Below are 24,162 nucleotides of genomic sequence, written 5' to 3' on the forward strand. Positions count from 1 at the left end.
GTTTTTGTACCAATTTCGAATATTCTAAGGTAGATGAGACAAATAATCTTATCATTTGTTACCTAAAAATAAGGTACCTTTACCTTCATGTTATGTTCTTGCTCTTTGCTTTACTTTCACATGATTCACCCACAGGAAAAATGAATTTTTGATCAGGAAACAAAAAAGGCAAGGTCATTAAGTAAGAACTATCATTATACTATCTCCTACTTGACCACACATCTGAATTCTGAAAATCTCCACATTGGCCAATACAACCCATTTCTAAGACCACACTTCACTCACAATGAAAATTAACTTCCACCATATTTTAAATAGAGCAGTCAGAAAAGGTCTGTTCAGGTTGCAAGGGAAGGGATGTAACTCCACATCTTGATGGGGTAGTGCAAGGTTCTGGAAGAGTATGTGGGACCTGAAATATTGTTGGGCTTGTTTTTGGAAAACACAAGCTGCCACAGTTTTCTTACGTAAAGTGGGAGAAGGGTTATTATGAAAAGGCAGAAGATAAAAAGGAGAACTGGCACAATTCACCAAACATGGAAATGTTCTTTAGGCAGATCATTTTAACAAAGAGTATATATGGGAATTGAGGATCTGCAAAGGTTTTTATGCCTGCATTTCCCTTGGAAGGCTGAAGACTCCCAGAAGTACACACACCCTTGTTTGAAGACCCCACTACAGATTATACTTCTGTTCTTTAGTTATCTGAATATTCAGGATGCATACTTAACTAAAACTTTTTCCAACTTATATAGCATTTCTACGGAGGCAAAAATGTGTATTTTGAAACGCTAGAAAACAATTATTTTTCATTTTAAAGAATGATCAGTTCCTTTCATTCAGCTAAACAAAGATAGGCTAATAATAGCAACAAACCAAATTATCAATGTTGCAAGAACCTGGATATCTGAAGACACTACTAACTAGAGCGAAATAGCAATGCACCCTTCCTGAGGACAAAAAAAAAGTTTTTCTTAAGAAAAGTCAGAAAAGGTCAGACCCCTGGAAGTAGATGTTGGGGACTTGGCAAGAAAGAAATTTTACATTTAGTTTTTAACATTACACTTATAGTGAAATAAAATGCACATAAACCATTGGAACCGTTACAATTTGTGTATCTTCCAAATATGATATGAATACATTGGCACAAAATTCTTCCTGACTTCCTTTTTCATCTTTGCCAATAACCCAGTGATCTCTAAGAGGTGGTTTAATAATTATTTCCAAATGTCACTTCCTGAAGATAGTATATCTTACCTATAAAGTTCATTAAAAGATTTGTAAGTATTCTACTTGCTCTAATTTCCATCACACATAATGACCTCAAATAATCTGGAAAGACAATGTGTTAAATAATAAAGACATTTCCTTTAAAATATTGGGGAAAATTACTAATTTACTATCCCTTTTGTATAGAGGAGACAAGGCAGAGCAATATAGTAGTTATAATCAGAAGGTCTACATTCATTCACCAAATATTTATTAAGCACCTACTATTTCCCAGACATCATTCTAGGAGCTGAGGCTCTATAGGGGTGAATGAGAAAGTAATAGCTACCATTTATTGAGTGCTTACTATGTGCCAGGCTCTGGCCTAAGAGTTGCACACATATAAACCCATTGAATCCTCAAACACAATACCTCTATGACATGGGTACTATTTTCATTTTACATATGAAAAAATTGAGGCATAGAGAAGTTAAATAACTGAATCAGCTAGTAGTTGGTACAAACAGTCCTGGCTGTTGTGAAGCTAAACTCCTTCCCTTCTCATTTTCTTCTTTGCCTCTGCAAAAGACCTAACAGAACAGAGTATGGCTCAAATAGGTGTGTGACCTTTTCATTTTTAGATGTTTCTTTTTTGGGGATGTTTAAAAAGAATTTTAACTAGCTCTACCTTCATCGTGTTGTGATCTCAAAACATTTAAAAAGCCTGAATGTTAGAAAACTTAGCTTTATTTAAATATTTGCGGGAGAAATACAGGTATATACATACACGTAGCATCCCTTCCTTTGGAAAACCACTATTCTAATCCAGGCAGGCCTAGCAGGGCTGAAGATTATGGGACCCTGTCTCGTTATAGGGGAGGTCAATAGTTCAAGGCCTCACTGCCTTGGGCATAATTATTGGTTCAAGACTATAGAATCATGAATCAGGCATGACAAATTTGTCTTTCTTGGGATGGACGGTATTAGGAAATGTTCTCTTCACAATGGAAGTGATTTCAGACTGCTGGTATCCATCTTCCTTGGCTCAAGAGAAGATGACCCCGTAATATTGAGAGATGTTCAGAAATTCAGATACAGAACACTTTAATCTAGCTACACAAGAAATAGGTCTATCATTGCCCTTTCTAGTTAAATGAGTATAAAAAGAATAAATACCCTCTTTTACTTAAGTGTAAGTGGGTTTCTGTGACTTTCAATATAGTTTCAATGCATTTTTACAAAAGCATTACATAACTATGCACAAACAATGGTTGTAATAAATATGAATAGAATTCTTTTCTGTTCTCTTCCTTCACCCTTTTTCCCTATGAACAAATATAGAACTATCTACAGCTCAAAGGATGGTTTATTTCATTTTCAAAAGTAGTATGCAAAATATTTATCTATGAATTCTAAGCAAGTGATTACAGGCATTATTTTGATAATTCCACTTCTTTAGCATATGACAAAACCACAATATATCTAGAAAGACAAAATGTTTTATTTTAAAACATTGGAAAAACCATTGAAAAGACAAATGTCCATTATATAACCATGAACGTTAAATATCTGGAAACTGTAAATCTTCTAAAATGTGGTAGGCACTTCCAAAGAGCTAAATATTGCAAATTATTCTACTGGATGTTTTCTCTATTATCAACAATACTTGATATGATGAAAAATACCAAGAAGACCCAACTAATTATTCAAAGTCACCATCTTAGGGTTCAACTTAATTACACAAGTAAAAGTTTTGTCCAAGATGTTCCTGTCACAAGAAGCTTCCCGGTGAATTTCAGAAATGTTAACAAAAGTATCTTCCTTTTTTGCCTGTGAATGTTTGAGTATTGCTGTACTGTTGGTTAATATCCACTACAGATACTGGTTCTAGGCCAGCCCAAGGGTCTTCAAGCATTGAAGGCTTGAAATAACTTTCCAACTCATTAGACATTCTTTTTTCTCTACCACGCCCTGATCCAAATGGTGTAGATGTCCTTGGAGAACCCTTTAGAAAAAAAATCATCAGTTAAAAAAATGTTTAGTAGATATAATTGGCACTTTTTTTTTAAAGCTAGTGGGGATCACATTGCTAGTTAAAAATTGTGTTTTGAACCCAAACATGTTCAACTGCAAAGTCGGTTCTTCCTTTAATCTAGTGTTTTTGTTCCTAAAAGTATTTAAGCCAGTTTGATATACTTGTGTATTAATAAGTCCATGCCAACTGTCACCTTCAAATACTTCTAGATTTCTAGTGTAGTAACTCTGTAGAACTATCAGTTGGTGATGAAATAAGAAATTAATTATATTTTAATTTTTCCTCAAAATTTTCATCTTTTTCTGAAATTAAAACTTTTTTTTTTAACCCTACACCTTCAAAATTTCTAGAACCTTTACATCCTACGAAATTTTATCTCTTTATAAAGCACCAGACTCTAAGGGGGTGAGGTTGGTTTAGTATAAGGAAAATTAGAAAACCATGTAAGTTTTAAACGACAGAAACCCTAGACACATCAGAAATACCCCCTGGGCCTTCGTGAATTCACTTACTGAGAATGGGAAACTTCCAATATCACCGATTTTCCTTTAAGAAGGCTTGGAGCAGGAGACAGTGTCGTTTGAAGCTCCTAACCCCCTCCCGCCGCCCTCGCCTAAAAAAGGTACCGGTAGTAAGAAAATGGCACCAGGCTAAAACCCAGTAACTCAGAGGAACTCTATGCTGGTGAGTCATTCGTCCCCCCCCCCCCCCCCTCGGAGAATAATTTACACACACGAACTGGCAAGGTCCCTGGCAAAGGGGAGGGAATTAGGGAAATCTGTGTATGAATGGCAGTGTACTAGTTCAAAGCAGGAGGGCTCTAGAAACACAAAGTACAGCTCTATTACTTAAGATAATCTAAAGAAAGTTACTTAACTTCTCTCAGCCTCAGTTTACTCATCTGCAAAACAGGGCCAACAATAGTATCTCACCTCATAGAGGATTAAACAAAATAATCCATGTAAAGGGATTATTAGCACCATGCCTGCCATACAGTAAGAGCTCGGCAAACGCTGGCTATTATTACCTGGGGGTGGGTCTGCTGCTGCCCTGGGGAGTAGCCGAATTGCTGCTGGGACCCCGCGGGGGACTTGGAGTAGGAGCCAGGGTAGCCGCCAGGGGACGGAGACCCGAATCGGCCCCCCGGGAAGCTGCCGCCGTGTCGCGGAGAGTGGTTGCTCCCGTAGGGCCTAGACCGGGGCCCGTACGGCGGCGTGTGGTGCGGACTCCCGTACCCGTCCCGAGGGGAGGGCGGCCGCGGTCCGCCTCCGCCCGGGGTACCCCGGAAGCTGCTCCCGCTACCCCAACCTCCTACACCCGCGCCGGGGTAGGGAGGAGTCGGGGGTCGAAAATTCTGTCGGTGCATATCAGGAGATGAAGACGAAGACCTCACTGCCGCGTTCTCCCGCCGGAACTGTCCCGACCAACCCTTCTCAGAGACTCGGTGGTCCTTCGGCAAAACAGTCCTCTGCCTTTCAGCGCAGTACAGCATATTGGTTCCGGCGTCACAAGGGTTCCGCTAGGCACAGGCCAGTACGTGGATTACTGAATTGGGTGGAGATTGAGCGGACTGAAGTAAAGGAAGGATAAATAAAAAAAACAAAAGAAAGGCCGAACCCTCAGCTCCAGCAAAGAGCTTTGTCGTCTTTTGCGGTGTGCGGTCGGGACCGACTAACTAGACAACTCCCGAACGCAGTGACAACGGATCCAGAGCACTTCGACGGAGCTCCGCCCAGTGGGGGCTGCCCAGTTGGGGGCGGGGCCTGGTGTGCTCGCGGGCGCCTCCAGTGGCGGCGAACGGCGCGCGCGCTGTGCTCTTTCCTCACGCAGGGTCCTAGGCTAACCGGGAGGCGCGCGATGCTGGCGACGCTGGCGAGGGTTGCGGCTCTGCGGAAAACCCGCCTTCTCTTCGGCCCGGGCGGCGGGAGGGGGCTGTGGACCGGCCGCCCGCAGTCAGGTACTCTCCGAGACGCGGTCCGGGCGGCGAAGGGGAACCCAGCCCCTGTCTCCCCTTCGGGCGGCGCCATGGAGAGAGCGCCCGCGCTTTCCTGAAGTATCTCCTGTCCCCGCAGCCCGCCCTTTGGCCTCTCCCGCCTCCCGGGGCCCTCGCTTGTTGGCCCCGCGGCCGGCTTGGCCCCGCGCCCCCAGCCGCCCCGGGGTCACCTGCCCGGCTTCCCGGTCGAGGGCCCGAGAGTTCGCCCCTGCGCGATCGTACTGGGCGGACGCCTCGCCTCTGCCCCTTACCCCTTCCCTGTGTCCCCCGAGTTTAAGTAACTTTAAAAAGGTACACCCAGCCGCATTTCAGAAAGGATTTCAGAATACATCTCTGCATAACTTGGGGGGAGAGCCTGTGGTAACTCATATCGGACTTCAGCCCCTTCCTTGTTCATGTTAAATGGAAGCGGGTTAGGGAGGCGGCTCCGAGGCAGATGCTGATTTTCAGAGAGCAAACTTTGACCGAAGCTTTTAAAATCTTGACTGTTTCACGAACTGTTGGTTATAAAGACGAATGTGCTAATTCAGGAACGACACCTACTGCATAATAAAATACGCTTTTGTACCAGACACCTGTCCCAGAATTTTATTTAGAAAATGTAGTTTAAATTGACTACCGTTTTAAAGAACTGTCTTTACTCCCTCAGAATTTGGGAATGATAGTCCACCATGACTCTTGAAATCAGCTTGCAGGAAACAGAATCGTAAGGAACTTTAGGACTCATTAAATCACAGCCTAACGGGTAGCGGGGACCTCTGCTTTCCAGGCTGTACACCTTGCAGCTGTCACTCCTCACTGCCTCTCTGTCACTGCTTGGTGTTACTGCTCGGTGACATGGCCAGCTGAAGAGCGTGCTGTCTTCTCAGCTTCCATCCCTCTTGAGAAGTGGAGACACAAATGGTTGTTTTTGTTTTTGTTTTTGTTATTTATTCTGAGCAAGTTCTGTTCACCAAATTTGTCCTTTAGACCCAAGTTGTAGAATCGATCAGGGCAGGATAATGCCATCAAGGCCTTGTGACGCAATGAAGGCGTGAGGACCCAGATTATCTACTTTATTGTGTATTTCTATCTTGGCCAAAAATTTAGCTTTTGTGCCTTGTCTGTGGTGCTTAGCTTAATGCCTGGTAATTGAGCAGTCAGGTATTTATTGAATAAACGATTGGGTCGGTCACGACATCATCAGTGATACCTGTCATGTAATTAACCAATCTACTTTTCTGGGGAGAGGGAGCAGAAAAATGAGGGTGTTGGAGGCCAAAATTACCTTTATTAATTTTTTTTATTACTGGCAAATGATTTGCAGAATTGATTAAAATACCGTATGTTGTCTTTTTACTTGGCTTACACTTTTAGAACGATCTTCCCTGTAGCGGTGTCTTGCTATCTTCTACACGTATGCATTTGCATTAGAAATGGGGTGGGAGGAGTGCCTGGGTGGCTCATTCAGTTAAGCATCTGACCCTTGGTTTTGGCTCAGGTCATGATCTCACAGTTCGTGGGACCCTGCCCTGTGTCAGGCTCTGTGCTAATAGCACTGAGCCTGCGTGGGATTCTCTCTCCTTTCTGCCCATCTTCCTCATGCATACATGCAAGTCCGCTCTCTCTTTTTTCTCTCAAAATAAATAAATAAATAAATATTAAAAAAAAAAATAAATGGGTAAAGGAAAGAAATACAGTGCAGAATGTTTGACAGGTAGGTTATACATGACAATGTACCCTTCTCCAGGTTTGCAGATACATATGAGGATTGTGGGAGAGTTCTTAATTATATGAAAACTCCATATTCCATTTGGATCACTTCTGAGCATAGGCCATTTGCCTTTTTAGAGATGAGAAATAGCCCAAGAGAAGTCAAGTTGACTTGCTTAAGTTCACATAACAAACAGAGGTGCGACTAGAACTCAGGCTTCTTGAATCCCAGGAGATTTTTTTTCCTACGTAAAGATATATGAATTGACTATTAGTCTGTGCTTTGGAAACTGCAATAGATAAATAAACATGTAAAATTTTGAAAATGCTGTGTAGCATATTGTTTTGGATTTAGAGATTAGTAGGTATAACCTTAATACTGATTTTTTATAAGTGTAGCTACAATCTTCTCAGGTGTTAGCATGGGAATTGCAATGTGGGTGCCTGAACTGGTCCGTCTGAGGCATCTGTTTGTATCGAATGTATGGTGGTGAGTTCAGGGGGAGAGAGATGAGGGGAAGAAGTAGAAAAGTGAAGAACTGGGATGATAGATATGAGAGTATGGTAGTTGCCCCCCTGAAGTCTGAGTCCTGTGGAGAGAAAAGGGCACTTCTTATTTTGTGAGCAACAGAGGTTTGGTTCCCTCCCTCCCCCCGCCGCCAAAAAAAAAAGAATTGCAGCCCTGTTTATGGAGTATCAGCATTAGAAAATTGGGTACTGGATAGGTTGGTGCTTTCATGGAAGACACTTAGTGTCTTTTTTCAAGTGGCATTGTATACATAGGACATCAACAGACAGAACATCAAGAACTTTCTGAGTACCTGTGAACAATATGAGGAGCCCCAGAAATAATTGGTTAATTTTGTGGTGTTGTGTACTTTATAAGTTTCACATTAATGCAAGTAAGAGTACCAAGCCAAGGAAATTTAAGCGAAAATGTCAATGGAACCATGTCTGTTTCTGTAAGACAGGATTTTTATTTAGGTTGCTTAAGATTTTTCAGTGTTTTTTTTTTTTTCTTCCAGTGGATTTCAAGTTTTTGTTTTGTTTTTTGTAGAGTCTTATCTTTAAAAAACATAATTGGAGACCCCAAATATGAGAGCATATGGGCTGTGCTTGAAGCAGGAATTGGGGTTCCAGAGCCCTGCTCACTATGCACCTCTAAATGCTCCCCTGAAAAGAGGCATCTGAGGCACCTCTGAGGAATTCCCAGGGCTCTCTAGAAAGAGTGCGAAAGCCAGTATTTTAGGAGGTGTCAGATATTAACAAGGGCTGAAAATATTGAATATTTTGGCTTGTTTTACTGTGTATTACCAAGAAGTGTATATATTCATTTTTCTGCGTGATCACGGCTTTCTAAGTCAAGAAAACCAGAACCTGGATTAAAGGGCAAGGTTTGGAAATTAAATGATTGTTAAGAGATTAGATTGTTAGAGAATTCCCAGGAAGTTTATGTTTCTATTTCAAAGAGGTATAAAACTCTGAGCCTTGGAGACATTCAGGATTGAGATTATAAAGCTGTAAAATTAATCTTTCCCTCTGTAAAGTTAATCTTCTCTCCCTGAGACATTTATTTACATTCCAAAGGGTAAGAACTCAGAGACCTTCCCTTTTCTTCCTAAGGAAAATTTGCTTACATTAGGAAGATTAACTTTTTTTCTGCCTTTCTCAGGGAAAGGTGGCAATTGGGCAGCTATAATATATATACTCCCAGATTTATACTTTTGGGGATCTTTCCTGTGGTTCAACCCCTGTATGTACAGGCCTAACCAACTGGCTGTCTTACAATGCCTTGACATATTAGATATACGTACCTAATATCATGACCTGAGCTGAAACCAAGAGTCAGATGCTTAACTGACTGAACCACCCAGGTGCCCCTTGGCCTAATTATTTATGCAAGCCCAGGAAGAATAGCAGTTGGCTTTATAGATCTTTTAAAATCTGCTTCTCTGGAACTTTTCATGAGGAATCTCAATTGAACTGTTAGTAGCCTCTCTAGGCCAGAAGCCAAGCCAAATACTTGTCATCAGACATACCTCCAATACGTATAGATTTGGGTGATTTCCTCTTTGAGGTCCCCAAAGTATCCTGAGGTTCCTGCACCTGCCAGGAAGTGGCATTCTTTACTCACCTGGTAAGGCTGCTGGGAACTCTGTAAGCAGGGTATCAGGCCAACATTTCCAAGGGACTTTATGACTCCATGTTTCATAAAGTCAACCTCAGTTCCTTAAAGCTGTCTGGTCATCTGAGTCTATCCATGTCTTTCTCAGATATGGCATTCCAGTCTAAACCTTGGTAAAAGAACTAGTGTTTCCAATGGTTTCCTGTTAAAAGGAGAACAGATTGTTATTGAACTTAATGCAAATGACTATGATTACTATGGAAGAAAGGATACTCACTGAGACTTTTTGAACTTCAGAGGGTTCAGATAGAGAAAAAAATTAAATACTTCAATTTGTTTACAAATAAACACCACATTTCTGTAAGTCATAGATATCTTAAGAGAAAGTTTCCTTAATCTGGAAGAGCAAACGTTACAGAACCAGCAATGTTTCAAACAAGAGTTACAAAAACTGTAATAATTTTCCCCAATTCACTTAGTTCCATGTTACTAATTCTTGTTCAGTTAGAATACAGCTTTTTAGTTAGTTCTGGAGGTTCTTACCCATTTCAGTTTTATGATCTTAAAGATGTCAAATACCTGTATTTGTCAAAAGCCCTTTTTATAAATCTCCTTGAAGACAAAATTCATTTTGCAAGAGCATCAGAACAATAACTATAAATCACAAAGACATTGTTAACAATCTGGTGAGAGTTCATTATGATGCATTTGGCATGAAAACTTGGTTATGTCTGTGACACAAAACAGTTTAATAATCAGAATATTGAGTGATGTCCTTATCCCAGAATATAACATATCAAGTAAACAAGCTGAATTAGTCACAGACTTCAGTTTACAATTTTAAATCCTGAGGAAGTTTGTTAAAACTTTAGAAAGTTTTTATTTATTTTTTTAATGTTTATTTATTTTTGAGAGAGACAGAGACAGAGCGTGAGCAGGGGAGGGGCAGAAAGAGAGAGGGAGACGCAGAATCCTAAGTAGGCTCCAGCTGAGCTGTCAGCACAGAGCCCAATGCGGGGCTCGAACTCACAACCTGTGAGATCATGACCTAAGTTGGATGCTTAACTGACTGAACCACCCAGGCACCTCTAAAACCTTAGAAAGTTTTAAAGCACATGCCTAAATAGGATTATGGATCATTAAAGACCTGATAAAGACAAAACATAGAAACTGGTTTTTCGGGGCAAAAAAACAAATGTTTACATTTTCTTATCAAGAGCCGATGAACAATCCAAGGAAACTTTGTGTTTTTAACAGAGAGAAAAGCAGAATTGTAAACTCTTAGCAACCTTAGTCTCCAGTGAAAACTAAGTAGTAACCAATTGTGAGCTGTGAACTGTTGCACCAAGATTCTTTGGATCGCAAATTTATGAATCAATTAAGCACAAAGCATCTTTTCCAACGTACCCAAATATTCTTAGTTTTTCTGAAATAAGAAGTCAAAACCAGATAAAACTCATGTTTAGTAATCAATGTGTTAGTATTTTATCTTACTTGGAAAAGACCTAGAAGTCCAATGAATTCAATCCCATTTATCATCTAAGCAGAACTTTACAATTTCAGGTTACCAAAGTCTTTTAAAGCTATCTTAACCTATGAAAATTTTGAGACAAACAAAATTTACCATTATTTTAAGTCATGTTTTTGCTAACAAATTGAAACAGGAATAACATGAGCTTATTTGGCCTTCAATAAATCTTAGTAGAATAAAAGTTTCAATTAGTTTAAATACTAAATTATGTTTCACCTGGGTGCACTTAAAAGTCAATCAGTTTGTCCCCATGTCAGTTTTTACCTGGGGCACCGGTGAGGAACTCTGAAGTGGGTGGTCTAAGTCCAAAAGGGTGCTCTTGGCTTCTACACAGAAAATTCGTTTTTTTCTGTGACACAAAATACTTTAATAATAGGAATTTTGAGTGATGACTTTCTACCAGAATATAACATACCAAGCAAACAAGCCGAATTAGTCAGAAATTTCAGTTTATAGTTTTAAACCTGGAGAAGTTTGTTAAAACCTTAGAAAGTATTTTTTTTTTTAACGTTTATTTTTGAGACAGAGAGACAGAGCATGAACAAGGGAGGGGCAGAGAGAGAGGGAGACACAGAATCTGAAACAGGCTCCAGGCTCTGAGCTGTCAGCACAGAGCCCGACGCGGGGCTTGAACTCACGGACCGTGAGATCATGACCTGAGCCGAAGTCAGATGCTTAATTGACCAAGCCACCCAGGCGCCCCAGAAAGTATTTTTTTTAATTTTTATTTTATTTTATTTTTTTTATTAAAAAAATTTTTTTTTCAACGTTTTTTATTTATTTTTGGGACAGAGAGAGACAGAGCATGAACGGGGGAGGGGCAGAGAGAGACGGAGACACAGAATCGGAAACAGGCTCCAGGCTCCGAGCCATCAGCCCAGAGCCTGACACGGGGCTCGAACTCACGGAGTGCGAGATCGTGACCTGGCTGAAGTCAGACGCTTAACCGACTGCGCCACCCAGGCGCCCCAATGTTTATTTATTTTAAAGAGAATGAGAGAGACAGAGCATGAACAGGGGAGGGGCAGAGAGAGGGCGACAGAATCTGAAACAGGATCCAGGCTCTGCAAGGATAGAAGGAGGAGCCAATGGTGCTGGAGGCACCGAGGATGCTATAGGAACCAGTTAGGTAGGCTGAACCCAAAGTGGTGCAGAAACAGGAGGAGGTGGAGGCAGAAGAGGTGAGGTGCCACTAGAAGGCAGAGAAAAAGGACTCCCCAGTCCTAATGCTTGGCTTCTCAATTTGGACAGATTGCAGATGCCATGTTTTCCTGTCATCAGGTGAAAATTTAGGCAGTTCGCATGGGGTGGGAGAAGACAGGAAACTTTCCCAAAACAAAGGGAGTTTCTGCAGCTGCTTGGGAATATTTCTTAAAGTCCCCTTCAAAGATAGATTAACCAGAGACAGTTGGCTCCAAATTATCATAGCCATTAACTTGGGAAATGAATGAGGGAGAAGCCCCCATATCTATTAGGAGGAAGCACAGTGAGGCAGTCAGCATCCAATATGTCAGGCAGCGACTGGCTATTGGCCAAACACATTCTGCAAATGGCTCTAATGTCAAGGTGCTGATTTGGGGCCATGAAACCGACCAAGATGTCGGAAGATATGGGACTTCTAACCAGTTGGAAGAGTTCTAGCAAAGGAGGTCAAGCTGAAAAAAGTATTATACAAAAGCGTTCTGTGGAAGGGCCATACCTCTTAATCAGGGGGTTTGTGCTAAGGCCCAGAAACATCAGGCCTTGTGGATCCAATTTGTTCCTGCTTTTAAGAACACAGCCCAAGAGTGAGTCAGAAGGAAGAGAAGAGGTCCCATCGTCGGAAAGACCAGCTACTGATTCCCAAAGGGGTGTCCTGCCAAAGAGAATGGAGTTCGGACTCATGGTCTGGATTTTAGTCAGGGCTTGGGGCTGACCTGAAAAAGGACCAGACCTAATAGGAGGGGATGGACTCTTCAGGTGGTGTCCCACCATGGAGAGGAGTCATGGCAAATATAGGGTGACCACCTCTTGGGGTATCCCACCGTGTTGGTGTGTATTACCAAGAAGTTGCAGCAAATGGCATGGCACTTCCTGGTGGGGTGTCCCCTGGCGACAGGGAGAGCCAGACACCGGTTTGACCAGACTGGGTCAGACTCATGCAGATGTGTGGGAACATGTTTGCCCACAGATCAAGATGGCAGCTGGATCTGCAGGTACAGAGGAAAAGGGTGGAGGCCAAAAGAAGCAGCGGCTTGGGGTGCCTGGGTGGCTCAGTCGGTTAAGCATCCGACTTCAGCTCAGGTCACGATCTCGCAGTCCGTGAGTTCGAGCCCTGCGTCGGGCTGTGGGCTGACAGCTCAGAGACTGGAGCCTGCTTCCGATTCTGTGTTTTCCTCTCTCTCTGCCCCTCCCCCGTTCATGCTGTGTGTCTCTCTGTCTCAAAAATAAATAAACGTTAAAAAAAAAAAAAAAAAAAAGATTGCAAAAGAAGCGGCTCACAGTCAGCCAGTGTCAGGAAAGGGTCCCAATGCAGTCCATAGTGTGTGGGGATTCAGACTGGGCAACCTGCCAGTTGTGTCAGACTTTGAGAACAGACCTCAGGAGACAGAATGAGAGAGCAGAGAAAAGAGGTCCTTCACTCTCCCAGGCTTGGACAATCCTAGTTTTCCCCCTCAGACTTTCAGACCACACTGGAGAGCCACCCTGGCCAGAGGCCTTCAGTTATCTGAGGAGTACTAGGGGTTAGACTGTTGAAGGGTTGAAAAGACAAAGGAGCGGGAGGGAGGGATTCCCCTCTGAAGGGCAAAAGGGGAAATCCCTCACCCTTTCTGGCAAGGGCTTCAGGCTGGTTCTCCCTGGGGCTTTGAATCCTGTATGAGGAGTAACCCCTGATGGAGGTCATCAGTTCCCCAAAGAGAAGTAGAGCTGGTTCACCCAGGGAAAGTCCTGAGAGATTCCCAAGAGAATTTGAGGAGAGTCCCAGACCGGCAGGGCTCCTCGTGCAGGGTTCCCCCAAATGTGGGTGGAGGGGGCACCAAATGTGGTGCCTCCTAAATGGGGGGGTCTCTTGATCAGATGGGGGCCCCCAAATGTGGGGTGATGATTGGGTGGAAGCCAGTGGCCCCTGAGGTGGAAGAATTCACCTGAAGCAGAACAAAGGAGATAGAAGTTTACTGAACACATGGAATGGGAGCTGAGGGCAGCACAGCAGAGGAGAGGCTGTCTGCGATGAGACAGTGGGAGGGGGCTGCTTGTAAGGAGTGGAGGTGAGGTATGAAATTTTACCTTTTTTGGTAACTGTCTGGTTATAAGTAGCCCACTGGTCAGTTAGGAATTATAGGTATTTCCGGGTGGGTCACTGATGGGCCTGTGTTCAGCCAGGTGGTCACTGTGGTCCTTTCTGCATTCCATCATTGCTCAAACCTGTTTGTGTAAAAAGGGCCTCCACATCTGAGAGCCAAAGGTTACTGTTAATCATCTTCTTTTTAACTCTAAGCATGTATGCATTGTCTGTGGTAGTCAAGCACAGGTGAATTGTTTTATACATATTTACTTCTTTAAAAAAAATTTTTTTTTATGTTTATTTATTTTTGAGAGAGACAGAGACAGAGTGCGAGCAGGGGAGGGGCCGAGAGAGAGTGAGGCACAGACTCTGAAGCAGGCTCCAGGCTCTGAGCTGTAGGCTCTGAGCTGTCAGTACAGAGCCTGATGAGGGGCTTGAACTTGCAAACGGTGAGGTCATGACCTGAGCCGAAGTCGGACGCCTAACTGACTGAGCCACACAGGTGCCCCACACATTTACTTCTTTGTAGACTAATATTCTTTACTCAGGTGTTAGCACAGATGTTAAAGCATTAACTCACACTTATATAAAAATTTTCTTTGAGAATAAAGTTGCTGACAGAGTACTTCAATATGAAGGGATATGTAAGAGTATAAATATTGTTTTTGAGACAGATATTTATTTTATTATTAATTTTTTTAATGTTTATTTATTTATTTTGAGAGGGAGAGAGGGAAAGAGAGAATCCTAAGCTGAGCTCCACACTCAGCACAGAGCCCGATGCGGTACTTGATCTCACTAACTGTAATCATGACCTGAAGTCGAAATCAAGAGTTAGATGCTTTACCAACTGAACCACATAGGTGCCCCACAAAATTTTATTTTAAAATTAAAAAATAAAATTTTTATTTCACTGGAAGTCATATTCTTGTATATTTTCCAGTTATAAAAACAATAAAATTTGTAGAAAACCTGAAGTGTTTAGAAAAATAGAAAGCAAGATTAATTTCTTATCTAAGAAGCAACTATTAATATTTAAATAGAAAAAATAAGCCTTAGGTAGCTTAAACCTTTAAATAGGAAAATAAAAGTTTTTAAATGGGAAACCCACCTGTACACGAACATTTATGTAATCTGGGATTGGGATAACATGGTACCTGTGCAGAAAATCATTAACACAGCAGGCCTCAGGCCTTTAGAAGGCCTTTAGAAGAACTGTCTTCAATTAGCCCTTGGATGGCATCTGGGAACTTGGCACTTGAACTGCTTCCTAATTAATAAAGGTGCCTAGATGGTTTGTACAATCCATGTCATTTATGGTGAACCTGCTTTTCCTCTGAGTCTGGAATTTTGGTACATGGTAAACAGAGCATGTCTATGTGGATAGTGCTCAGTGAAAACCTTAGATTCTGAGTTTGTAATACACTTCCCTGAGCAGAAGCATTGGACATGTTACTGTATTTTTTTGTTTCTGGAGAAAGAAGCATGCATTGTGTGGCCCCTCACAGAAGGGAGAGAACATAAGAGGCCTGTACATGGATTTTTCCAGACTGTGCCTGTCTTTTTCCCTTGCTGATTTTGTCATGTATCATTTTGCTGTAATGTCACAGAAACAGCTATATGCTGAATCCTGTGAATCCTTTTAGCAAATCATTGGAAGTATGGGTAGTCTTGAGGAATTCTGAAACAATAAATACCAAAGGTGGAAAGTAAAATGATTTTTTTGAAAGTAAAATTCCAAAATTACTCAAAAAGCAAACTGAAGATAGGGAAAAGTTACTTTTATTAAATACTAATGATAAAAGGTTAATATTCTTACTGCATAAAGAGTCCATAAAAATTAATAATAAGAAAATTCTGCCTAAGCAATATGGGGCAAACAAAATAATTTATAAGAGAATTTATAAGAATAATTTATAAGGGAAGATGTGAAACGAGCAGTTACGAAAAACTCTTCACTTTCAGAAGTCATTAAATAAATGCAAATTAAAATGACAATGACATGCAAATTTTTAATTTTAAAATTTGCAACAAGTAAATAAAAATCCTACAAAGCCAAGAGATCATATTCAGTGTTATGGAAGATGGCGGAGAACACTATTTTCATACATTGCTGGTGCCAGCATATATTAGTACTACCTTTCTCATGGACAATTTGATAATTGGTATTAACAGTACTAAAAAGTTTGTATCATGAACACAGCTAGGCCACCATAAGGCCTGCCTCTGTATTTGGAAGCATGGTCTTTGTTTTCCTTTAAGTATCAACTTATATGGAAGATATTGTTTACAAGTTATTTAGGAATTAGACCACTACTAAAGATTTGTATGTGGAAGGCTGAAAAGCTACCAATTTATAGACTTTATAAATCAATCTAGAGTTAAAGACTTTATAACCAAAAGTTTTTATCACTTAAATACATTTTATAATATGAACTAAAGTGAGAGTTAAGATCTGGGATGTGTGAGGAATATGCTTTTCTTTAGCCTAGTGGGGAGAACGGTTATCATGAAAGAAGGCTTATTCACTGGCTAATCAACTTTAGGCAAGAATACATATGGAAGTTGAGGGGCGCCTGGGTGGCTTAGTTGGTTAAGTGTCTGACTTCAGCTCAGGTCATGATCTTGCGGTTCTTGGGTTCGAGCCACGTGTCTGGCTCTTGGATCCTGGAGACTGCTTTGGATTCTGTGTCTCCCTGTCCTCTTTGCTCCTCTCTATCTCTCTCTGTGTCTCTTTCTCTCTGTCTCTGTCTCTCAAAAATGAATAAACATTTAAAAAATTAAAAAATGTATGTATGGAAGTTGAAAACCTGGAAATTGATTTTTTAAAAATGATTCATGTATCTCTTAGGAAAGTTTTCACACATCTCAGTTTGAAGACTGCTGCTAAAGGGACAGTAAAACAATCTACCCCTGAAATGGACTTATCACTTGTTAGCTTTCTTGCCGTGAAATTGCTTAGAGGCTACCATTTTTCTTCCTTCAATGCTTGGCATCTCAAGTGGTCAGGATAGGCTTGGTTGTGCTGCAGTACAAATTAGCCCACCATCTCATTGGCTTTAATACAATAAAAACATCTTTCTTGCACGTCTGTCTTCACCATGTGAAACTTGCAGCCTCCAGGGTTGCTGCAGTAGAAGAGAAACCTGGAGGATTTCATGGGATTAAAAAAAATTATTTATTTATTTTGAGAGAGAGCGAGTGTGTGTGTGTGCACATGCATGAACCGGGGAAGGGCAGAGAGAGAGGGAGACCAAAGATCCCAAGCAGGTTCCATGCTGTCAGCGCAGAGCCTGATGCTGGACTCTATCTAACAAACCGTGAGATCATGACTTGAGCTGAAATCAAGAGTTGGTTGCTTAGCCGACTAAGCCACCCAGGTGCTCCTTCATGGGATGTTTTTAAGGGCCTGTACTGAATTGGCTTAAGTTACTTCCATCTATCCATTTCATTGGCCAGACCCCAGGCATTTGAGCCCAATCTCACTGCAAGAGAAAGCTGGAAGTGTGGAGGAGCAGAGGGATTTGGGATTAGCAGTGACGTGTATTTTGGTTGTGGCACGCTTTACTCATGATTCAGAAGCCCTCTTTCTGATCAGAGGCCATCGTTCTTCCTATAAACTTCTCAAGTTTTCATTAAAATAGTGGCATCCGACAGTTATAAAACCTGTTTGATTGCAAATCCCACAGTAATAATAGCTGCATTCTTATAGGTGAAGGGCAGTTGGTAAGAAACTGGTATCAATAGGAGGTAGATTATAAATTATTCTAAGTTATTTTTTTTTAATTTTTAAGGTTTATTTATTTTTTGAAAGACAGAGAGGGAGGGAGGGGCGGAAAGAGAGGGAGACACAGAATCCAAAGCAGGTTCCAGGCTCTGAGCTGTCAGCACAGAGCCCGATGCGGGGCCCAAACTCATGAACTGTGAGATCATGACCTGAGCCGAAGTCAGATGCTTTAACTGACTGACCCACCCAGGCGCCCCAATTATTCTAAGTTATTACCCATCTATTTTCTGGTTGTCTCTAAGTGGTATGGTTGGCTCATAACTTGAGTATCACTCCCACACTACCTTTTTACAACTCAGAAATTCTACTTTCCCTGGAATGTCTTCCAGTGGATACTAATTTTTGAAGTACTCTAAACTCCTAAAATTACCTGTCAAACTATATCATTAGTAACAGAGATTTTTTTCAAGACTTCTAACACATGCCAGAAAGAAAACATCATGCTAACTATTTTAAATAAAGCTTCAGCAGATTAAGAGAACATGCTTTGAAAAAAATGTCCATCTTCTGCTTTCTCACTCCTAAGTTCTGGTAGTTAAGTTCTCTGTAAAATATCAAGTTAAAAAAATCCTTTTAATGTATATTACATACTCTATTTGATCAGTTTGTTTTATGACTTGGCCTTTTTTTTTTTTTTTTTTTAATGTTGGCTAGTACGGTGGGGAGGGATGCCATGATTGCTGTCACACAGATGAGCCACTTAGCTGGGTATCTGTCAATTATGTCTACTCTCATGCTGCTCAAGTTTATTTGTGTCCTGGAAACCTTAGGGCCACATACCAGGGGAGTCTTAGAAACAGCTCTAGCAAGCAGGGAATTGATGGCTCCTTCATTACAATTATACTTCTTTGCATGATTGCTCGGCTGTATTCTTATAATAGCTTTCCATCCTAGAGGCTAAATAGAGCGATATACAAACTGCTTGATATATCACAGAAAATTAACAACTGTTGCCCTTTCCAACTGTTTTTCCGCCTATAATCACCCTTTACTCCCATCCAACTTATTCTTGTCTTTCACAAACTGCCAAAATGTGGATGTAGATATCCTTCTTAAGTATAGAGTGTTGAGAGTCATATTTTTTTTCTGTACCTTAAAATAATTGTGTGTTTTTCTTTTCTTATTTTCCAATCTAGAATAAGTTATTTACTTTAGTAGGTGGTGTGACTGTGTAATACATATATGATAGTGATAATAATGACAAAAGTAAACTTTTAGTAAGCCTTTACTATATGCCAAGAAGTTTGCTGAGCACTTTACACACAACATTTCATGTAATATTGCAAACTCTATGATTTAGGTGTTTCCCATGAGGAAACTGAAGCTCAGAGATGTGAAGTTACCTTGAAGGTCATAAGGTAGCAAGTACTGGAGCAGGGAATTGAATCCAGTCAGTCTCCAAAGTTCATGCTCTTTACTATTGAAAGCTCATTTATTAATTTTGACTTCAGTGTGTTCCAGAAGTTCTTTCTGGGTGTCTTCTCAGACAATACAAAATTCTGTTGCCTGATATGAAATGAATTCAGTTTAAAAGTTTTTGTGGTTTATATATACAATGGAATACTACTTGGCAATGAGAAAGAATGAAATCTTGCCATTTGCAACAATGTGGATGGAACTGGAAGGTATTATGCTGAATGAAGTAAGTCGGTCAGAGAAGGACAGATATCATATGTTTTCACTCATATGTGGAATTTGAGAAACTTAACAGAAGACCATGGGGGAAGGGAAAGGGAAAAAATTGTTTCAAACAGAGAGGGAGGCAAACCATAAGAGACTCTTAAATACAGAGGACAAACTGAGGGTTGATGGGGGTGGGGTGGGGGAGAGGGGAAATGGATGATGGGCATTGAGGAGGACACTTGTTGGGATGAGCACAGGGTGTTGTATGTAAGCGATGAATCACGGGAATCTACCCCCGAAGCCATTGATATACTGTATGTTAGCTAACTTGACAATAAATTATATTAAAAAAAAAAGTTTTTGCTTCATTGAAGTGCCTGGGTGGCTCAGTTGGTTAAGTGTCTGACTCTTGATTTTGGGTCAGGTCATGATCTCACGTTTCAGGGGTTTGATCCCCATGTTGGGCTCTGCGCTGACAGTGCAAAGCCTTGCTTTGCAGAGGGATTCTCTGTCTCCCTCTCTGCCTTTCCCTCACACGCACACACACACTCACTCTCTCTCTCTCTCTCTCTCTCTCTCTCTCAAATAAATAAAAATTAAAAATAAATAAAAGTTTTTGCTTCATTAAACAAAATTTACTAATTTTTATGGCTGTGAGATGGCATTGTAATGAAATATAGACTTCTCTTAATAGGTTTGTAACGAAACGAGATTTATGGGATGAAGAGATTCCTAAACGTATCTTATGCATCATTTGAAATAAAACAGGGACCCTAAAAAGAGATTTGAGAACAGAAGACCAATATTTTTGGAGACATATATAACAAAGAGAATTACTTGTCCGTTCATTCCTAATGATGTCAAACTATCCTCTCATATTTGAGGTCTTTTTCTATGTTTTTATTCTTGAAAATGTTTTTCCAATGTTTTTGTTTATTCTGTATGTTTTTTCTTTTTCTTTTTTTTTTTTTTTGCTGATTAGAAACATAATCAAAATTAAGCAAAATTACAGAAAATCAGAACTTAGCTGGTAAAAGTTCTCCATAACTTCTTTTCCCAAGATTTAATCCCTGATAAAATTTCATGAATGCTTCTACAACTACCAACATATATTATTAATGCTATTATGTATATTTATAAAATAGGATAGTATTATGCATTTTATTCTATAACTTGATTTTATTTTTTAACTAGAAATATATCTTGGTTGTGACACCTGGCTCAGTGACTGAGTGGCTCCATCGGTTAAGCATCCAATTCTTGATTTGACTCAGGTCATGATCTTACGGTTGGTGAGGTCAAGCCCTGCGTCAGGCTCTGTGCTGACAGTGCAAAACTTGCTTGGGATTCTCTCTCTCCCTCTCTTGTCTTTGCCCCTCCCCCACATCCTGCTCATGTGCACGTTCTCTCTCTCAAGATAAATTAAAAAAAAAAAGAAATATATATATTGGTCCACTTTTCATGTTAGGATATGTAAGTCTGTTTCATTTTTTTCTTTTTTTTTTTTTAAATTAAAAAAAGTTTGTTTGTTTATTTATTTATTTATTTATTTATTTATTTATCTATTTAGATCACGAGTGGGGAAGGGACAGAAAGAGAGGGAGAGTGAGAGAATCCCAAACAGGCTCTGTGCTGTGTGTGCAGAGTCTGGTGTGGGGCTTGAACTCATGAAATGTGAAATCATGACCTGATCTGAAATTAAGAGTCACACACCCAACCAACTGAGCCACTTAGGCTCCCTTTAAATTTTCTTTAATGTTTATTTATTTTTGAGAGAGAGAGAGAGACAGACAGACAGACAGTGTGTGAGTCGGGAAGGGGTAGAGAGAGAGGGAGACACACAATCTGAAGCAGGCTCCAGGCTCTGAGCTGTCGGCAGAGTCCAGTCAGGACTCGAACCTACAAACTGTGAGATCATGACCTGAGCCAAAGTTGGATGCTTGACCAACTGAGCCACTCAGGCACCCTTGTTTCATTTTTAAAAATATCTGTGTGAGAATCTGTTGTATGAATGTGCCAGTGCTTATTTAACATTTCACCTGTTGGTGGATTTTTGCATTGTTTTCAATATTTTGCTTCAGTATTTTTATTTCTTTAAAATTTTAGTAAGAGTGTGTGAGCAGGGGAGAGGCACAGCGAGAGAGAGAGAGAGAGAGAGAGAGAGAGAGAGAGAGAGAGAGAGAGAATGTTAAGCAGGCTCCTCACCCAGCGACTGGGGAGCTTGACCCTGAGATCATGACCTGAGCTGAAATCAAGATTCAGTCGCTCAGCCAAGTGAGCCATCCAGGTGCCCCTATTTTGCTTCACTATTAAACATAGTGGGGCAGTTCATAAGAAGATGTATGAATGGCCAATTATTACACGAAAAGATGTGCAATATCATTATTCATCAGGGAAATGCAAATTAAAACCACAACAAGAAATATCTACCCATTAGAATGACTAACTTTGAAAATAACAGCAATTTCCAGTGTTGCAAGGATGTGAAGCATCTAGAACTCACATGCACTGTTTTACAACCACTTGGAAGATCTGTTTGGCTGTTTCTTAGAAAGTTAAAGATACACTTAGCATATTACCCAGCCATTTCACTAGGTATTTACCCAAGAAAAATTAAAACATGTTCATACAAAGACTTGTACATGAATGTTCATAGCAGTTTGATTCATTGTAGCCTAAAACTGGAACCAACTCAATGACCCATCAACAGCTGAATGCATAACAAATGTGGTATATCCATATAGTAGAATACTACTCACTTATAAAAATGCAACAACATGAGTGAATCTCAAAATTATAATGCTTTATGAAAGAAGCCAGACATACAAGAGTCTCTATTAAGTGATTTCATTTACATAAAATTCTAGAAAATGCAAACTACATTTTAGTAACAGAAAGCAGATCATTGGTTGCCTAAGGCTGAGAGTGGAGGGAGAGGTAGTTTGCAAAGGAAGAATCTTCTTTCACAGGAAGAAACTTTCAGGGGATGGAGAGTTCTATTTCTTGATTGTGGAGGTGACTGCACAAGTATATATATCTGTCAAAACTTAATTGTATAATTTATTATATGTAAATTATTTTTAACAATGTTGATTGAAAAACATTTGAAGTACAGCTGAAAATCAAAACAAAAAGGTTCTGCAATGAACATTTTTTTTTTACCCATGTCTAGGCATACTTGTGGAATTGTTTTGTGAATTAGATGCCAACAACAGGAAAACCTAGTATGAGGATATTAACATTCAAAAAAAATTTTTTTTAATGTTTTTATTTATTTTTTGAGAGAGAGAGAGAAAGAGACAGAGTGTGAGTTGGGGAGGGACAGAGAGAGAGAGGGAGACACAGAATCTGAAACAGGTTCTGCAGGCTCTGAAATGTCATGACAACACAGAGCTTGATGTAGGACTCGAACTTGCAGACCACGAGATCATGATCTAAGCTGAAGTTGGATGCTTAACCGACTGAGCCAACCAGGTGCCCCTAACATTTAAAATTTTCATGCCCTACAAAGTTGTTAGTGACTTATGTGTATGAAAGTGCCCATTTCACCACCCCATTGCCAATATTGGGTATTATAAATATTTGCCTATCTGGTGAGAAAAATATTATTATTATTGTAACTTTCATCTTTTCATTGTAGATGAAATTGCTATGCATGTCTTTTGTTACGCATACTAGAAATTTTTATTTATCTATGAATTGACTGTGTATATTTCCAATTTTTCCATTCTTTCTTTCTTACTGATTTCTAACAGTATTTTATATGTCATAAAAACCTTTGTCTTTTATTTTTATTGCAAATATTTCCATTCTTCCTGTATGTTATTTATCTTTTAAGTTTAATCATGGTATCTTTCATTGTACTGAGTTTAAAATTTTATGTAGTCAGAACTGTCAACTTTGATGATGTTTTAATTTCAAATTTTTTTTTAGATAAGAAGAACTTTAAGTTTCTCAAACGTTCTTTAATGGTTTCATTTACTTTAAATTTTATTTGTATTTAGATCTTAGAACTTAAGTGTAGATCACACTTCTTCTTTTCTATATGGATAATCAATTTTCCTAACACTGTTACTTAAATAATTTATCATTTTCCCACTGCTTTGAGATTTCTTCTTTGTTATGTAATAATTTTTCATTTCTATGTATGGCTGTTTCTTTGTTCATATGCTAATATCTTATTTTAAAAATTACACTTTTATTTTTACCTTGTAGGCTAAATATTCTTCTCCCCACAAAAATTTTTTTCTAGGCTATTCTTGATCATATACTCATCAAGATGAATTTTAGAATCAATTTATCAAATCTTCTTTACCTTTTCTTCCCCTGTGGCCCACCCTTCCAAACTGTGTTTTGATGATGGCACTCAGGTTTGTTTGAAAGCTTCCCAAGGCCGGTCAGGGCTTTCTGGTTGAGGTAGTGCTGATCTTTCTCTTGCCTCTTTTATACAGTTAATTCTCGTTATTAGAAGTAGTTTTGTTCTATAAACTGTGAACACCAAATTAGTGAATACTGAACCATTGCTCCTGGGGGAAATATAGGATCAAGTTCCTGCAAGTCTTTGGTCACACATTTTTGTCTACCAGTTAATACACATAATGTTGTATTATGGGTGTTTCTGTTTAAAGTTGCCTTATTTAATATATATTGTTGATTCATTAACATTGAATCCATGGCCATAGCATTATAACTTATATAGTTATAGTCATGCCTGAACAAAGCTTATCTAACACATATTTTCTCTATAGGGCTCATCATGGTCTTCTTGCACTTAAGAACATCAGACAGCACTTCAGCACTACTCTTGGGGCCATTTTATTTATTTATTTATTTATTTATTTATTTAAAAAATTTTTTTCTTCTTTATTTTTGAGAGAGAGAGACAGAGTGCGAGCTGGGGAG

At 39.9% G+C, this 24,162-nt stretch overlaps 2 protein-coding genes across 3 annotated transcripts in view; one reads left to right on the plus strand and one right to left on the minus strand.

Moving 5' to 3' along the window:
• Positions 1-2,690: 2,690 nt before the first annotated feature.
• On the minus strand, positions 2,691-4,907 carry MPLKIP (M-phase specific PLK1 interacting protein). Its single transcript, XM_015071572.3, has 2 exons — positions 4,272-4,907; positions 2,691-3,214 (listed from the first exon to the last, which is right to left on the minus strand). Exons 1-2 carry the CDS (start codon positions 4,734-4,736, stop codon positions 3,014-3,016), a joined length of 666 nt encoding a protein of 221 aa, XP_014927058.2. The 5' UTR covers positions 4,737-4,907; the 3' UTR covers positions 2,691-3,013.
• A 115-nt stretch (positions 4,908-5,022) lies between these two features.
• Positions 5,023-24,162, plus strand: part of SUGCT (succinyl-CoA:glutarate-CoA transferase) — a 750,432-nt gene continuing 731,292 nt past the window's right edge. The window contains exon 1 of one of the 2 annotated variants that reach the window (XM_053218654.1): positions 5,023-5,201. In XM_053218654.1, the coding sequence (XP_053074629.1) occupies positions 5,102-5,201 (100 nt within the window). In that variant the 5' untranslated portion in view covers positions 5,023-5,101. The remainder of the gene's footprint in view (positions 5,202-24,162) is intronic. The other variant, XM_027071610.2, reaches the window with a different exon arrangement.

This window comes from Acinonyx jubatus, chromosome A2 (assembly GCF_027475565.1).
Source record: "Acinonyx jubatus isolate Ajub_Pintada_27869175 chromosome A2, VMU_Ajub_asm_v1.0, whole genome shotgun sequence".
NCBI classification, from domain to species: domain Eukaryota; kingdom Metazoa; phylum Chordata; class Mammalia; order Carnivora; family Felidae; genus Acinonyx; species Acinonyx jubatus.

What these genes read in the sequence shown, in the direction of transcription:
- MPLKIP (XM_015071572.3), bottom strand. Translation starts at nt 4,736, where the DNA reads ATGCTGTACTGCGCTGAAAGGCAGAGGACTGTTTTGCCGAAGGACCAC. An exon ending in AGCAGCAGACCCACCCCCAG is followed by an intron (nt 3,215 to 4,271) that starts GTAATAATAGCC and finishes TTTTTTCTAAAG; the next exon opens with GGTTCTCCAAGGACATCTAC.